The sequence below is a fragment of the Aphis gossypii genome, chromosome 1 (assembly GCF_020184175.1).
Source record: "Aphis gossypii isolate Hap1 chromosome 1, ASM2018417v2, whole genome shotgun sequence".
NCBI lineage: Eukaryota > Metazoa > Arthropoda > Insecta > Hemiptera > Aphididae > Aphis > Aphis gossypii.
This window is the reverse complement of record NC_065530.1, coordinates 60,075,540-60,093,741: the sequence shown is the minus strand read 5'-3', so window position 1 is coordinate 60,093,741 and position 18,202 is coordinate 60,075,540. Positions and strand designations below refer to the sequence as shown.

The 18,202-nt window shown below is 28.6% G+C and overlaps 2 protein-coding genes across 3 annotated transcripts; one reads left to right on the top strand and one right to left on the bottom strand.

The window, feature by feature from the left end:
* Positions 1 to 4,347: 4,347 nt before the first annotated feature.
* On the top strand, positions 4,348 to 14,570 carry LOC114124726 (prosaposin). 2 transcript variants are annotated; one of them, XM_027988075.2, is made up of 18 exons: positions 4,348 to 4,780; positions 4,948 to 5,050; positions 7,648 to 7,795; positions 7,894 to 8,100; positions 8,160 to 8,276; positions 8,344 to 8,508; positions 8,572 to 8,793; positions 8,857 to 8,994; positions 9,071 to 9,281; positions 9,389 to 9,621; positions 9,691 to 9,831; positions 10,990 to 11,188; positions 11,295 to 11,476; positions 11,555 to 11,726; positions 11,828 to 12,036; positions 13,908 to 14,025; positions 14,088 to 14,182; positions 14,241 to 14,570. In XM_027988075.2, exons 1-18 carry the CDS (start codon positions 4,705 to 4,707, stop codon positions 14,394 to 14,396), a joined length of 2,892 nt encoding a protein of 963 aa, XP_027843876.2. In that variant the 5' UTR covers positions 4,348 to 4,704; the 3' UTR covers positions 14,397 to 14,570. The 2 variants fall into 2 exon arrangements, with proteins under 2 accessions (XP_027843876.2, XP_027843877.2); XM_027988076.2 differs by lacking the exons at positions 13,908 to 14,025; positions 14,088 to 14,182; positions 14,241 to 14,570 and adding exons at positions 12,387 to 12,581; positions 12,886 to 13,182 and having other exon boundaries at positions 4,351 to 4,780.
* LOC114124727 (histone H2A.V) lies at positions 14,558 to 17,621 on the bottom strand. The gene is made up of 5 exons (XM_027988077.2): positions 17,290 to 17,621; positions 16,960 to 17,037; positions 15,298 to 15,411; positions 15,107 to 15,236; positions 14,558 to 15,043 (listed from the first exon to the last, which is right to left on the bottom strand). The coding sequence occupies exons 1-5, from the start codon at positions 17,290 to 17,292 to the stop codon at positions 14,982 to 14,984; spliced, it is 387 nt and encodes a 128-aa protein (XP_027843878.1). The 5' UTR covers positions 17,293 to 17,621; the 3' UTR covers positions 14,558 to 14,981.
* Between the last annotated feature and the right edge of the window lie 581 nt (positions 17,622 to 18,202).

The window sequence follows — 18,202 nt, the reverse complement described above, 5'->3', positions numbered from 1 at the left end:
ATCTGTCGTGAATCTATTACGATCAATGATCATCGTATATTCGTATGAGTTATATAGTCACATAATAATATAGTAATTCGTAGTTTGTCATTTTCGTGACAATAAATTGTTAAAAACTTATTTTATAATGACACATTGTCTGTGGAAAATTCTAAAATAGACGTACCTATATTATATATTAATACACTAATATTATAATGTTGTCAATTTATTTTTTTAAACAGTATTAAAATTAGGAGTTAGGACAAAGATCAATTAACGAGTTTAGTATTAGTCCACGAAGGTCCTTGAGATAGTACCTCAATATTATTTATCTGTACTTAGTGTATAGTCGTAGGTAGTCTGCTGCAAGGATGCGACTATGCGAGGAAACGCAGGGGGTAATAAATTATAAATCTGTTTTATGAATTGTCAAACTTATTTTTTTTCACTTAATAAATATGTAAGCTTTCTTTTCGCTTGTTCCATTATTGGTTTTTCTTGTGAAATTATATTTGCTGTTACGTATAATGGTATTGGTATAAACAATTGTTCAATTATCATGATAAAACAAATAAAAATTCAACTTCAAGCAAAAAGAATCTATTATCTTCACTCTCACCCAAGATAAAGGATAAAAAACAAAAACTATTATCAAGTCCAAATTAATACTCAATTCTTGCTACGTATTATGGCTCAAATGAAAGCAAGCTTTCAAACAATATATACCCAAACTCATTCTCAAACAATTTTTCCAAAACCACTTCAAATTTATATCAAAGGGATGAGTAATTTTTCCAATTTTACCTTATACTTGATATCAATTATTAACTTTACAGAATTTATCTGTAAAACAACACATTCATCGTTCCTGATCATTCACATTTCACACTTATTTCCATGAGCTGTTCAGATTACTAATGAAACAGAACAAATAGGTATCTATATAATTGAGAAAAGTTACAGTTTTCATAATTACCAACTAGATGTTAAAAGTTCATTACATGCGAACTGCGGTGATTTATAATCTCCACTTTATTTCTACTTCATGCGAAGATATTATTTCCATTTTCCGCTCTCTTAGAATTGCGACATCAAGTTACTTACGTTCATAATATTAAGCTCGTCTCCAACAAATCACATTTGCCTCTATTTTTTGTCGACCTAAAAAAAGCAACCAATAACTTGGACTTATATAAAATTGATTTTCTTCTACACACCAAAATAGTTTTCGAAAAACCTTATCCACCCAAAAGCCCACCTCATTGTCATCGCTACCTGTCCTTTATACTCACTTTACACGCATGGTTACTATGATTATATTTTACGATGTATAAGATGTGCGGAAGAACACAGATCTGAAATGAGTGATGTATATGCAATTTGTGAATAGACTCTCCTACTAAGTGCTAGGTGTTATGTCGCTATACTATGGTAGTCGCTTAGTGAATTATAAAGGCTGCTCGATTTATAGAAAACTCAAAATGTTCAATATACAAATACGACGAAAACGTGTCTTACCCTTACGTCTTACCTATAAGTACACTCCAAAAATTAATATAATAACTTTCCTAACTCCACTTTTAAATTTTAATACCAATCCCGGTAAACCATCTCATGGCTCAAATTACTTCATCTAACCAAAATTTTCTCCATTTTTGTCCAAACATCAAAACTTTATTTACTTCTTTCATTCCTGCAGAGTTCACAACTATTATGAAAGCTCTCCTGACTTTTCTAACGACTTTATTATAATAATTACTTATTAAGTGCTTATAAGTAAATAATAGATAAATTATAATTATTAAACTATCTACACGTTTGTACATTTACTTCATAATATTGCCATTGTTTCATTTTAATATGCAAGATAATTACATAAAATTCAATTTCATATTATTATATTTTAATATTTTTATTGTTGAGCTGTATAATAGTTTATGCTACTAGCTAACAAAAAAAAAAAAAATGTAAGCTATTAATAGTACTCAATCGTTATTGTTTGATAATTAAATTATTTTATGAATTATTAATCATATTATTATGCATAGACTGTGTTATATTATTATTTTTTGAGCATTAACATGATGCTAACTTGTCCAGATCTTCCTTATAATCAATAAATAAAAACATCGTAAATTAATACTAATTAATTATATAAGAGATACTAAGTAGCTATCTCGCAAATAAAACAACTATCACTTTTTTATTTGGACTTCAATCAGTTTGAAATAATATTATTTATTATCTTATTTTAAACATTTACTATCAAAATAACTATTAGGAATATAATACAAATTGTCGGATGTGTATTATAGTATTATTATTTGTTATTGCAATAGAATAGATAATGAATAATGAGTAATAATGACTCATATGTAAAGTCTAAATGCTGTAAATTTAAAATATTAGAAATGTTCAAATGAGGAGCATTGCAGTAGTCTTAATGATGTCTTATAAGCAGAGCTTGACTCGTTATGGTGGGGATAGGCCCGGTAGGAATCGTAATTGTAAGTAGTATCACTATTATTTTTTCAAAAATAGTTCCTAGCGTATTTCTAAGTGTACTAAGTACTACTAAGTGAAATGCATTTTATATAGTGTCCCACGGTTCAATAACATATACATTATTAGTAGAATTGGAGAGCTTTTTTAAAAAACTAAACAGTCCTCTTGGTTCTTACCTACTTTTATTTTACCTATTCGAGCACCACTTACATACTTATACTTATACGATTAAAATACTTGTAAAAATAGAATCATTTGTCTATAAAAAGTATTAAAAACCATTTGTCTAAATGTATCTAAATACTGACATTATTAAAATCTATAACTAAAGTATGATATAATATACATGAAGTGTAATATCAAAGAATGTGGACATTCTTCGATACCTATATAGGTAAGTTACATAATTTATTGAATCACAGAGTTTGACGCTGTAAATATTAACACTATTATTTAGTAAAATATTATCTTTGTGTATTTTAACAGTACATTTATAGGTATACAACTATACAAGATAGGTAATAATAATATAATATATAAAAACATTAATTATTAGATTAAATAATCAATGGTAAAAGTTACTTCAAAGTTCAAAATACGTAGAAAATAAAACAATTATACCTACATGATAAATCTTAAGTTAAAAATTGAAAATATAATTTACAAGTCGTGCCAAACGGTTCTACAGATAAATGTAAAATGAAAATAATTTAAACATTTTTTCTGAAGTATTACAATTAATACCTATATACAATAGGTATTATGGGCAATAGTGTATATTTTTTTGGTAGGTACCTATACCTATAATATGTAACATTTACGATACAATTATTCATTCAAATATCATTTCTTTATATTTTAAATAAAAATAGTAGTTTATTATTGTTTCTATTTTATAACTAATGAAATATTTCTTAAATTTCTAATAGAAATTTTCTAAATTCAAAAAATGTCTATACATCCCTCAAAAATACTAATAAAACACAACACGTCACAATTTCACAAGCACACCTCACGTTTCAAAAAATTATGAACTATGATTTTATGAACACTGGCAGACAGAACAGTTTTTTTCTGTATGATCACGGATCACGCAAGGCCTGTATGTGTTTATAGATAAGTGACGACACTGACGACAAAATTATCGTATCAAACTTTTTTTCTACCTATATGGCCGTATATACGTGTTATTTGTAGGTAGGTACTGCCAATGCATCGAAATGAGTGACGCCCAACTGAAAATTGGATTTATTCTAATTTATGATTTATTTTATTTATTAAGTAACACCGTTGAGTTCTTTTTTAAAACAATAATAAAGAAACAGTCCGTTGTTTTGTTTGAGTCTCGCCCGAACACACAGTTGTGTATTAATATATTATACAATATATATACTGCAGACGTACGCATTACGCATAATATGTAAGCGGTAAGTCTTAACGGACGAATGTTGTGGCTAGAAGTTAATAAAAAGTGTCATGGTTTTAATTTATAAATTGTTTGAGAATTGATGATCGGGTATCGCGACACGCGACGGTTTAATTCCGATCAGCTGACAAGTAGGTCGTAGGTGTACAAAATAATATTGTGTTTAATGACTTTAATGATATTAAAATATTTAAAACTACTTCTAAGTACGCGACAATAATAAACGCGATTGTATCATATTATTATGTAGGCACGTAATCGCGAGCTGCAGCAGTTGATTTTTATTATTATTATTATTCAATATGTGCACCGCACACACACTTTGTTACTACGTAGTAGTACCACTGCCTCCTTACCTCCCACCACAAACCACCACCTCGCCACATCCATTCGAAATACGAACAACATCGCTATTATCAAATAACAATATTCCCCCGTACGTCTCCGCCGCATTTTAGCGACAGAGGCCGTCGTATCGTCCGTTTTCCTCTCGTCATACCGAGTCGAACAAAAGCGTTTTCTCGTTTTATTATCGTCAGCCAGTCGTATTTTTATAATCCGTCTGCGCAATACGTTGTACTGTGTATTGTTCAGTACACTGTTGCTGTACCCTTCGACCTTTGTGAGTCTTCTACAATATTATTATTACTGCCGTCGCGACCGAGTCGACATCCACACGTTCGAGACGTCTCGCGTTGTCTGCTCGATGAACAACGTCCGATCCATACAACATCGTGTGTATTGTTAATTTGTTTTAAGCATACCGTAGTCGCCGAAAAAAAACCCTTAAGATGACCGCTCTCGCGGGTGGTGCGCGCCTTTGTGGGCCGCTGGCCTTTATCGGCCTCGTCGCACTGTTGTCCACCGGTAAGTACTACACAACGATAGCCTAGTCTAGGGACCTATAATATAATAATAATATGTTGTTATACATTGACGCGTTGTGATATACAACACTTTGCCGTTAACTTTGTTTGACTGCTTTCGTCGGTCAACCGCCACTGTCTAACCTCTTTTTACCCTTTTGTACCCAGGTGCTGTGGCTGTTTCTGAAACGGTCATTGTCCAAAGACACGTCCAATTACTCGGCGTTCAAGAATGCACGTTTGGTCCATCGTTTTGGTGCAAAAACATTACGTGAGTAAATGATTCTATAATTTACATGGTTGACTATACGTTGTAAGACAATTAATATAGATGTTTTATATATTTTACTCTCCTGTGTATGTTTGGTTATGTCACAGTATTATTTATTAATTTTATGTAACCGTTTATTAGGTAAGTATGAAAACATTGAAAACAGTACCTATAGTTTAGATTATTAATAACACAAAATCAATAAATTAGGTGTGTCTGCAAGCATTAAGTTCGTGCAATATTTAAAATTAAAAATAATTAAGAAATTAAGTTGATGCCTAGATAGGTTCTGTTGTTAAACGTCAATCAAATCAACATTATTTTGATAAAAATTCAATATTTTTAAGCATTTACTTTTTGGTAATTATCATAATTTCATGATAAATAAGAAAGTAGGTAATTCATTTTATAATATTAGTATAATTAATTATTTTTGATCTTGGGCGTATGATCATTAATTACTTTAAATTTTAATTACCTACCTAATTAGATACTTATATAGTTTATGGTAGATTTTAAATTAATAGTGTTGTTATGAGTTTTTTGTACAATCAATACATTTTTATATACCAATAAATTATCAGTTAAAATATCAAGTACCTTAGATTAAGTGTCAATAATAGTAATTTATTGAATTTAATATACGTTCTTGGGTAATACAATACGTTATTTTATTAACACATTACACATACTATTATTATTAAAAAAAAAGGGTGCATAATTTTATTGTTATCAATAAAATGCGCTAAACAAAAATGTAAAATCCAAATAATTTTATTTATTATTTCAATTGAATAATAATATTATTTGTATAAAAATACTAGATAACCTTGAATAACAGGAAACTATTCGTAATACTATATACTGATAAGTTATTTATGACTAAAGCATCCTTGTGTGACATGCCTTATGATAGTAAGATGTATCCAGCTGTTAGGCGTTTTTATATGTTAGAACATTAGATGATGTTTGTAAACATTTTTATATAAGTATTTTAATTCAGTTGGTAATTGAATAACAATGTTGTATTGTTATAGCATACAATTACTCTATTATATCATATCTCCTTTTTGAAACTATTTTTGTAATACTTCAGGAACAAAATATTACCACATGTAGGTACATACTTTAATAATTTGATTTAAATTGCTTATTAAAATAATTAACTTATATCAACTTAATTCATATTAATTTGATTACTACAGAATAGTTTATTAATTTCTTTCAAACTATTAATAGTTAATTAAGTGAATAGTGAATACAAATACTATGAAATGTGTATAACATATTTATTTCAAATTTTTCATAAAACTTAGTAATTTTTAATTACTAATCTAAATTTTAGACATTTTTGATGTCGAGCTAATTGATATATTGGTATAAAAAGAATATCTAGTAATAATAAAAAATGTAAATTACCTATTGGTTTATATTATATTTTTGAATGATTAAATGTAACTAGATATTTAATCTTTAATTTCATAAAATTTTGGTTTTATATTGTAGTATATTTTGATTATGTTTGTAGACTTTTAGTATTTGTACATCTGTGTTTTTACACAAAATATGTTGACATCAGATCAACAATACAATTATCTTTACTTTTATTTTGTATTATATTAATATAACCACTATAAAATCACAAACTTATTTATTTTTTTTCTTGTTAAGTAATAAATATTTTACATAGTTAATTTCTAATAAGTTATTCTATTGATTTATATATATATTTATTTTACAATGATTAGGTATAATGTTTTTTCAAATTATATAATGCAATGAATAAGAACCATAATAAAATAATAAATTATGTTCTATCAATATATTGGCATAGAATTTAGTTATTGAACAATTGTTTTGTTTATTCACTCACCATTTATTAAAACAATTCATACATTGCATTTTTTAAATTTACTCTCAAACCCAGTAACTGTTAAACTTTTTACATAAATAAGTATTTCCCCCACCCACTCTATATATTTGTTATTATGTCTATAGAATATAAATTATTAAAAAAAAACCGGGTATCCCAAATTTATTTTGAATATCTTACTCTCAATAATCAATAATTTAAGGGGTATTCTTGTGTATATTTTTTCTTTTATCTTGCACACTGTAAAATAGTTAAAATCTAGCTATCTTTATATTCCAATTATTATGATTATATTTTTGAAATTACAGTATTTTAACCTAATATAACAATTTTAAAGAATAACATTTATTTTGTCAAAAAATTTAAATATTTTAATTTATAATAATTATAATTAACTAATAAAAAATTAAATACTAATTTTCAAGAAAATCAAAATACCAAAAACTTCCTGACAAAATAGATATTGTCTTCCAATATGACATGTAGTCTATCAATGAAAATACTAAGTAGTTATTTATAATCAATGATTCAAGTTATTGATTCAAATGCAATTAAACTGAAAAATATAAAAATAAAATTGCCTTATTTAATAGCAATTGTTAATTCAAATGAAATATATGTACTTACTTGCTTGAAAATGTATATTAAATATTCTAAATATTAGTTAAATTAATTCTGTAGAAATTAAAATTAAACACTAATATAAATATTTTTGTTTTTTTAGTAACGCTGCTGGGTGTAATGCTGTCCAACATTGCATTCAAACAACTTGGGTTTCACAGACTTATCCAGAAGATAATGATGATATTTGTACTATTTGTAAAAACATGGTGAAAGAAGCTCGTGACACACTCACCAGTAATGTCACATTGGTTGGTTATTAATGCATTAATATTAAATATATTGACATCTTAGTATACCTAATACATAATATATGTAAAATGATTAATAATTATGATTACAATTTTAGGAAGAATTGAAAGAAGTTTTTGAAGGATCTTGTAAATTATTGCCATTGAAAGTAATTAAAAACGAGTGTATAAAATTATCAGATGATTTTATACCGGAACTTGTTGACACTTTGGCTTCACAAATGGACCCAAATGTTGTTTGCACTGTATCCGGTCTGTGCAATAATGCACGCATTGATAAGCTACTATTGGAAAATAAAGAAAATGTAATAATATTTTAAGCAAATTTTTTGATTTGTACTAATTAAACTGTTTTTTTTTATAGGAGCAACCAGTTGTTAATAAATACCATCCATGTGAACAATGTTCTATTGTTATGGACAAAGGAGAACATTTAGTACAGAGCATGTCTAGAGATGATATTTTAAATAAAATCTTAATGGTCAGTTGTAGTAATAAAAATTTATAATATATTGTTATTTTATAATTGAAATATGATTATTTATTAGATGTGTGGAGAACTGAGCAGTTATTCGGATGCATGCAGTAGTATAGTATTAACATATCACAATGAAATATTCACTTTTATTAAAGATGGTTTTAATAAACGTAATGTATGTTTTTTGAGTGGTATGTGTTCAGAAGCATTCCATCCCCACGCTGATGGTTATGAAGTAAGAATGAAATTAAACAGTAAAAGAAATATTTTGCTACTAATATATTATATTTATTTGTAGAAATCAAAAAATGTTTTGATGGGAGTTGAAATTAGTAATGCTGGTGAGCGAGGTAGAATTCAAATCCAAAAATCTAATGAAGTCAGTGATGAATTGACTTGTGAATTTTGTGAAACCTTGGTCAAACATTTGAGAGATATTTTGGTCGCCAATACAACTGAAGAACAATTCTCTGACGTACTTAAAGGTCTTTGCAAACAAACTAGGAGTTTTTCAAATGAGGTATTGTCCATACATATATTATTGTTTTTATGCAATTCATGTATTTTAAATGACTTGTTCTAGTGTTTGGCAATAGTTGAAGAAAATTATACACGCATTTATCAGTTCCTTGTTAACGAATTGAATGGAAAAGTTCTTTGTACAATAGTTGGTATTTGCCCCAAATCTCTTGACTCTCGTTATAATCTGAACTACATGATGGTAAGTTAATAACTTTTTACATCAATGAGTATGATATTTTGAGTTTTGGTTTTATAAATTGTATCTTTTTATTTAGCCAATGTATCCCATTATTCCAATTGAACTATTACAAAGTCAAGAAGCTACTAAAATTGAAGAAAATGATTCATCCACTGTTAAAAAAGAACAAAATGAACATAAGCCTACACTTGTTGTGGTTGATGAACAACCTCCTAAAATTCAAAATATTAATGTCATTAAAAAATCACCAGTTATTGATGTATTCTACAAGGAAATGCATTTTGTTGGTAAGATTGTATAAAACAATTTTCATATTTTACCTTATATTATAACTAAAAATAAAGCATAAAATTGTGAAATTACTGATTTTATTAATATATTATATTTGGTATAGTCAATGATGTCAGTATGCCTACTGATAAAACTACATGTTTCTTGTGCCAGTCAGTTTTAAATTACGTTCAACAAGTAGTAACTGATCCAAAATCTGAAGCAGAAATCCGTTCAGCATTAGAAAAGTCCTGCTTAGTTGTGCCATCGTCATTTGAACAACAATGTAAACAGTTTGTCGACCAATATGGTGATGCCTTTATTTCACTTGTAGCTCAAGAAGTTGATCCATCGATAGTTAGTGCTCAATCATAATTTTTGTCTAAATATATAATATATAATTGACTAATTATTTATTTGATTTAGATCTGTCCAGAACTGAAATTATGTCCAGTTACAGATCTGTCTTTAACTTCAAACAAAGATAGTGAAAGTTCTAATAATTGTCCAATGTGTGTCATTTTTATGTCAGCTTTAGAATCTGAAATTTCTAAAAAAGATACAGAAGTAAGTGGACTTAATTTAATATATATTATATTAAAAACAAGTGGTATATTATTTTAAATTTTGGTATTTGTTATCTGAATCTTAGTAAAATGAAAAAAAATTACTAGTAAAAATGGTTTTTGTTTGTAACTGCCACTACACCAAATAAAATCACCCTACCGTAATTTGACTGTTAAACTGTGTATAATTTGTATTTACTATTAAAAACTAATAGAAATGTGTTTAATAATTAATATTTCATAATATGTAAAAAAAAAAAAAAATAGTTTTCTAATGATCTTAATGTCACATGTCATTTTATTTTATTTTTTTATAATCTGTGTTTAGTGTTCATAGTAAAAATTTCAATGTTACATTTTAGGGATAATACTTTATTGAATTATAATAAGGAAATTGTGTTTGTAAATTAGATTCTTTGCAGATTTAGCATTTATTTAATTCAGTGGTTCTCAACCAGGGGTCATGTCTCCTAGGCTTTTGTGAAAATTAAAAAAAACCTTTATATAATATATATATTAGCCATAATTCAATTGTATTATGGTAAGGGAGGTATGACATCATAAAATAGTACAGGGGACATGTATCCCAAAGGGTAGAGAACTCTTGTTTAATTAATTATTGACGAGTTTACTACATATTAATATATAGTAAAATACATTATAAAATATTAAAAGTACTATTAATCCTTTTTCAGTTAATAAAATCATTTAGTAGAATATGTAATAATAATAACAACTAACGCATAAGATATTGAGATATGGTGAAATTTCAAATGTTTAACACGTTGACAATACAATAGGTATTTGCAATACGCCAGACATATTTTTCAATGTCTTCAAAATTTGTATAATATACTTATTTAAAGAAAATTTAAAAATAAAATAAAAATGTATTATATCAATAAAATTTTAATGATTCTGTTACACCACAGTCCTTATTTTAGTATATTATTGTAATGCCATAGAAAAGTTAATAATATAAAACCAAATTCATTTATGGTTGCCGGCAGTCACAAATGTATAAAATTTGAGAATTACAAATTATAATGAGATCATTTAAACTAATAATGGGTATATATATATTATGTATGGCTCAATGTCAAGGCAGTCACAATTAATTCACTAAAAATTAATTATTTATTTTTATTGTAATTTTAAGGAAATGATTAAAAAAAAATTAGAGAAGTTGTGTACTAAACTACCATCCAAGTGGAAAGGAGAATGTACAGATTTTGTTTCATCTCAATTAGAAAGTATACTCGACATGTTAGTTGCTCAAGTTAAGCCTGAAGAAATTTGTGTTCTATTGGACATTTGCAAACCTAAGACCATCTCTGAAAGTGCTGAAAACGATTTAGGTAAGCAAAAATAAAATATATTCTCTATGTATGTATAATGTTTATTTATTATTTATACACATTAGTAGATAGAAATATTGGATATTCAGATTTTTATTTTTTTTAGAAACAAATATGATTGCTACGGCTGGACAAGTTACTGTAGTGTTTCCTGGATACAATATGGGACAATTATTGGCCAATAATTACAAAATGTTGGAAGAGCCAAAAGTTCCGACTCCATTTTGTCTAGTGTGCACTGTTGTAATGAAATATTTACATAGTGTCATTAGAGACAAAAATAATCAAGTATGTTCAATTATTGCCTTCAATATTTAATTGAATAGGAGTAAGTTTAGTAATTAATTTTATTTAACTTTATTTTAGGAAGAAATAGAACATGTTTTAGATTCAATATGTAGCATATTACCAAATGTAGAAGAAAATGAATGTCAATCTTTTGTTGATTCAAACTATCAACAAATTATTAAGTTTATTCAAATTGGAACAGACCCGGGTGTTGCATGTATGGCGTTAATGGTGTGCGAAGAAGACAAAAGTAAATTATAATTTATAACAAATAACAATTATATTTATGAAAAAAAAAATTGTATGTAATATATTAACAGTATTAACATAATATTCATCTGTTTCATATAGTCGAACATAAAATAAATATTGACCTGCCAAAAAAGAATGTACATTTGACTACAACAGAATCAGTTGAATTGGATAAAACTGATAGTTGTTCTGCCTGCGAAGCATTTATCACTGTATTTGAAGATCGTTTAACCAATGATTCAATAAGTATTGACGAAATAGATTTGGTTGAGCTGTGCAATGAAGTTGAAATCACTTATAAAGACCAGGTAAATAACTATATTGGTTTTTCTATTTTACAGTAAGCAAATTTTTGGAAAATTCAAAATATTAATTTTGATGTCATCAGTTAAATGACCTCAAACCCAAGCAATAATAATTTTTATTTTAAACCCTGATGATATTGAAAATTGTTTGTCTTTAATAAACCGTTAGGTATATCTTTTATTTACTATACCTCCCTACAAATTAAAATAGACTAGTATCAAAATGATAAAATTATCTATATTACTTATACACTGCAAGGTTGTACGTGTATGTGTGTGTGTGTGTGTGTGTAAATTAAATAATTTTAGCAAAGGTCTAAAATTAAAAATTCACACAAATAAATATTATGCAGTGTATGGAGATGATAGAGTCATACGCTCAATCTTTCAAAAATCTTCGTTATAACTTGCCTACATGGATGATGTGCGAAGAAACTGGGCTATGCAGTAAAAATAAGAGTTTTGGAGTCAACCAATTTAGTAATACCAGGTGTTTAGAAGGCTCGAAGTACTGGTGTGCATCCTGGGATAACGCTAAAGAGTGCAAGGTAATTATCAAATTTAATTTTTTTAATAATATTAACTATTTATATTATTAATTATGTGACCTTTGTTGTGAAGCTAAGTGACTTGTTAAATAGTTGTTATATTGATTTATACTTATTGTTTGAGCTTCTGAAAAACTAAATTTAGTAGGATCAAATTCACAACTATTTTATGTTAATAGTTTTATTTTTCTGTTTTTGAAATCTAACAAAATTTAATTGTTTAATCATTTTAAATTATATTCAAACTTAACGAGAATTAATAAATTTTTCATTGTCTGATAAGAGTATTATTGTTTTTTTTCAGGCTGAAATGTTGTGCAAACGCTCTTCGTGGAACGTGAAAATCATCGAAAATTAGTGATATTAATTAGATTAAAATGAATTAACTCATGTGAATGCAAAATCAATATTATAATTAATGATGACTTATAATAATGATAATTTAGACTTAATAATTATTATTTACCTTTAAATATTCCTTTTTGTGTTAATAAATGGTTTTTAAATTTATTGTATGTTAAGGATAAAACCATGATAAAAATTTATGTTTTGGATTTTCTCTTATAGTTATAATATAATATACATTCTTACTATCTTTTAATTTTTTTTTTTTTTATTTGAAAATATATTTGATTTACGAATGTAAAATATATATTTTTATACTTATACGTTTGTGATAATATCTCTATATCAAAAAGACAACACCAATTTGTCTATAATAAATATGAATTTAAAAACTACACAAAATGTTTAGTTTATCAAAATTAAAAAGTGAATGAAATCAATTTATTATATAATATTAGATTATCTTCTTATGACAATTATAATTCAATTGAATTGATAATACAATTGTAGTGTACAGCCCTTGACGTTGTGACTGAATATTAATGGACTGAGATATTTTTATTTTTATCTGTATATTTGTGTTAGATCAACATCAAACTGGAAAACATGTCATTAATTCTCTAGCTTTTTAAATTGTAACAATACAGTATTGTTGGTTAACTGTTAGTGAATATAATCAAATGTAAAACTATTCTGTTGCCATTATCTAAAATATACGATATGTAGTACTGACTTCATAAGTTCAAGAAATATGTATTATGATGAACGTGATGAAAGTTAACATAATGACTATAATATATAATAAACTGTAATTTTTAAATAAAATATTCTGGTGTTTTCATTATGAACAAACAATAACACATTTTCCGTTATTACATAATTTATTCCTTAGGTCGTAGATTGTCACACAAAATCATAATAATTATGCAACCATCCGTTACTTTTGGATAGTTTTGTATAAAAATATTTTTCTGTTTAAAGGTCAACGACATGCTGAACCTCTTAAAGTACAGTTGTAAGGCAAAATTTGATAACAACAACGATTGGCTCATCAAAGCTTTAATAGAGAAGTTGAGAACCACATGCACCAAGCAGTGTGGTAAGTTTTTTTTAAACATTTAGTCTTGCAGTTTATTTTCATTAAGTTATATAAATTTTCAGTGGAAAAAAAAGATATAAAGTTTCATCCAAAGTGCACCATTTGCAAGGATGTGATCCATGATATCAAACATAAAATTGAAACCTCTCCACTAGAAGTATGAACATATTTGTTTATGTTAATAAATAATTATTAATAAATTAATTTGTCCGCAGAAAGATATTCAGTACAGATTAGAATCATTATGTGACGTTCTACCAAACAAGGACAAGTGTGTTAACTTTGTAGAGCAATACACTGAAAAACTTCTCAACACCTTAATAGATGATGTTAAAGAACAAAGCATATGTGCTGAGATTGGATATTGTTGATATCCATATAAAGAAAATCATATTTTAAGAACAACCCTACAGCTGTTCATTAACATTAAGAACTGATATTTACTCAATTTAGTCATTGATCTATTTTTTATGTTAACTTTATAATAACTACTCTTATATTTTAATTATTTTAAGAAATAAATGTACACAAATTATAAAAAGAAATGCATTTATTTTTATGTTTTTTTTTTTTTATCTTATATGTGAATAATACAACAAAATATTGTACATTTTAGATTTTACGTAATCGAAGAAATTTTCGATTGGAAACATAATTTAAAACAATTTTCGATTGATATAACTTTAGTGAAAAAATTGAAAAATTGATATTACAAAAAAAAAAAAATCGAAGTTTACTTTGTCTTAATATAATTAGTCTTTACTATAAGAAGTTTTATACCTCCTACACTCGCATAAAAGTAGCAAATGGAATCATTTTATAATATATGAGGTATAAAATTAATTATTGAAATAAGACAAATAATAAATGGTAAATGAATAAAATCAAATTATACAGCTTACAAATTACAAATAATGTTTTACATTTAATTAAAGTCTTGTATGGCAGGTGGAATTTTACTGTGGTTTTTGAGATCCCTTTTTGCCGATGAGGGATTTGTGGATATGAGGGATAACACCTAAAATATAAATTTTTTTTTTAATAATATAGAGTATACTAACAATACTATAATTTATATTACCTCCTCCTGCAATTGTAGCTCTGATGAGAGTATCTAATTCTTCATCTCCTCTGATGGCAAGTTGCAAATGACGTGGTGTAATACGTTTCACTTTTAAATCCTTTGACGCATTACCAGCCAATTCGAGTACCTTTAAATAAACATTATTTTAATACATTAAATATAGATAACATTTTTCAAACTATATTTACTTCAGCAGTCAAATATTCTAAAATGGCAGCACTGTAAACAGCCGCTGTAGCTCCAACACGACCATGACTTGTAGTGCGATTTTTCAAATGACGATGAATTCTTCCCACTGGAAACTAGATAAATTATGTAAATGATTAATACATGGAATATTAAAGGGACGACAATATAATGTTTATTAATGAGCAACATTCTTCAATTTATGCACATAAATTTAATGCTAACTTAATTAACTAATATAAAAATAAATTCCATAATCAAACACAGAAGGGGGCATATAAAAGGTAGGCAGTAGTAGAAATTTATTTTTTATAGCTAATTTAATTTTTTCATTAGTATTTTATGATTTTTATTCAGTTTCTTTAGATCAACCATACACATTAAATTTTAATGTTTCCCAGAAACTTATGAACATGAGGCTCTACGTATGCAACATTTCTTGAAGCTCTTATGAGGGTGCCTACAATAAGTAGGCACCATTCTTAAAACCATTTTATGAATTACCTAAACAATAAACTGAGTCATAATTTGTATATAACGGTTCAATTAAACAATAATAAGATTATCACTTATTTAATTGTATAGAATTATTGTTAAAAAGTGGATAAATACACATACTTAATTTTTTTAATTCTTTTATAATGTATGTCTAATTATATAGGTAAATGTATTTGATAAACAATTCAATTTAAATTAATACTTAAAACTTTTTTTTATAGACGTTAACAGTATCATTAGCATATTTTAATTTAAAAATTATTATTTTGTTATAAGGTGCAATATCTATTTGAGAGTTGAATAATTACTTAAATATTAGAAAAATTGCAGAAATAAAAATTATAATAATATTATATATGCCAGTTGAAGTAAAAGATAATATTATATATATATATATTTAATAGATAGGTAAAAAATCACTTTCTAGTTAAAAATGTTAAGATAATTTTTTATTACATAAAATAAGTGACAAAATGAACATCTAATACTTAGTAAAAGTCTATTAGGCGCATAATCTAATAAATAAAAGCAATAAACCAATGTAGAAACCTTAAGCTATAAAAATATAGTTAACTATTTAACAGACATGATTTTAATTTTAAATGTTAGATATATAAATGGGCTTGATAGAAGGGAATACTTTATGAAACAAATAGACAATAGAAAACCAATATCTATTAAGGTTAAAAATGTATACTAAATGATATTCTCCAGATGGTTGAATTAAATTTTAGGTACCTAATTAGAAAAATAACCCAGTAATAAGCAGGTCAAATAACGATGCATCGAAAAAAATGTACAAAGCTAATAGTAGTGGAACGCTTACAATGGCACAAGAGATAACTAAATTTAGGAACAAATACATTAGTCAACCAGTGACACTAAAAGTAATTTAACGTGGCAGTCGCATCGTTCTCATAAAATACCCACTCAAAACGATCCAGAATATTAATTTGTCTTCGTTTTGAGCAGATCAAACATTAGGTGAGGACACTATTCATTAAGGGGGGGGGGGGGGATAATAAGAGTAGTCACTGGCGCCAATTCGAAGAGTCATTGAATAACAACTTAACACAACCAATAATTAGAAGTATTACACTATATATGTACATCCCAAAACGAATGTTTCTTAAGAAAAAAAAAAAAACGCCGTCGCGACGACTTACTTGTAAGCCTGCCCTGGCGGACCTGGACACTGCTTTCGCCTTGGATTTTCCGGAGTCTTTACCTGCTTTACCACCAGCCTAGAGTGAAAATAAAACAAAAACGAAAAAGTTCAAATGTAATAGATTCGACACAACAACGGAAGCGGAACGCTGTCGGATTATCGATTACGGAAAACCAACGGGACACACGACTCGAGTACAGAAACCGCGCGCGAGCGCCCGCCAAATGTCGGCGTGCATTTTTGGCGCGGTAAAAACCGTCGCAGCCGAATGGCGTCGTCCGTCGTTAGTCCGTTGAAATCGTGCAAAACGTGTGTGGCGGATACGTACCATTTTCGCTAAGGCGGTGGTGGTGTGTTCTTACAACGGGACGGCGTCGATCGAGACTGGAACGTATTGTTGTCGTTGTGCGGGCACAAACGACACGGCCGGTACGGATTCGTCGACGACGGTGTACGACGGGTACGGTGTAATTGCACAGTGTAACTGTAACGTTGCGCTCGCGCGAGTGACGAGAGGTTTTCAACGGGTCCGGTGTGCGGCGGCAAAAAAAACCGTTGAGGAAAAAAAAACCGGGGAAAAAAAATAAAACCGAAAGTTTACACCAGCCAGTCGGAGGACGAACAGTGAGCGGCGGCAGAAAAACAGTGTCGTCGGATCCGTTTACAGTGTACACACGCGCGCACCCGCACGAGCAGGCCCCGCGCGCGCATGCGCAACGGTCCACTCGGCGACCGTTACGCGCGCCAACCGTCGGCGGCCGCCATGTTTGGTGCACACGTGACCCACCGGCGGCCAATCGCCGTCGCCGGAGTACGGTCGGCGGGTGAACCGTCGGAGGGACGACGCGGCCGCGGAAATCGATGCCGTTAACAAAAGAAATCGGTTGTGGGCCGCAGCGTCGTCGGCGGGACGTTGTAGGCTCACGCCGAAAATGCCGCCATTTTCCCCTCCACCGCCTCCCGCCGTGCAACAAACAGTGCGAGTCACGAGCGTGTAAGCGTCCCAGCGTTCGCACGATTATAGGTATTATAATGAAAACCCCAAACAGTCGTCACGGACGAAAAGAGATCGTGTTTTTGACCGTTCGAATACCTATTAGATGTTTCGAATTACGAATTTGAACGACCGCCGTTGGCGATTGGTACGTTTATCCGGTCATTTCCCGCTCAAATAGTGTCGTTATCGCCGGCCGTTCAAAACCAAAGAGGTTAGTCAATTCAACAGTCTTTGAGTCTTGTCA

Bases quoted from the DNA above. Each gene is read 5' to 3' on its own strand.
- LOC114124726 (XM_027988075.2), top strand. From the start codon at position 4,705: ATGACCGCTCTCGCGGGTGGTGCGCGCCTTTGTGGGCCGCTGGCCTTT. The intron at 4,781-4,947 runs GTAAGTACTACA...TTTTGTACCCAG, and splicing joins CGTCGCACTGTTGTCCACCG to GTGCTGTGGCTGTTTCTGAA. The intron at 8,509-8,571 runs GTAAGAATGAAA...ATTTATTTGTAG, and splicing joins CCCACGCTGATGGTTATGAA to AAATCAAAAAATGTTTTGAT.
- LOC114124727 (XM_027988077.2), bottom strand. The intron at 15,412-16,959 runs GTAAGTCGTCGC...TAATTTATCTAG, and splicing joins CCGCCAGGGCAGGCTTACAA to TTTCCAGTGGGAAGAATTCA. The intron at 15,237-15,297 runs GTAAATATAGTT...GTTTATTTAAAG, and splicing joins TAGAATATTTGACTGCTGAA to GTACTCGAATTGGCTGGTAA.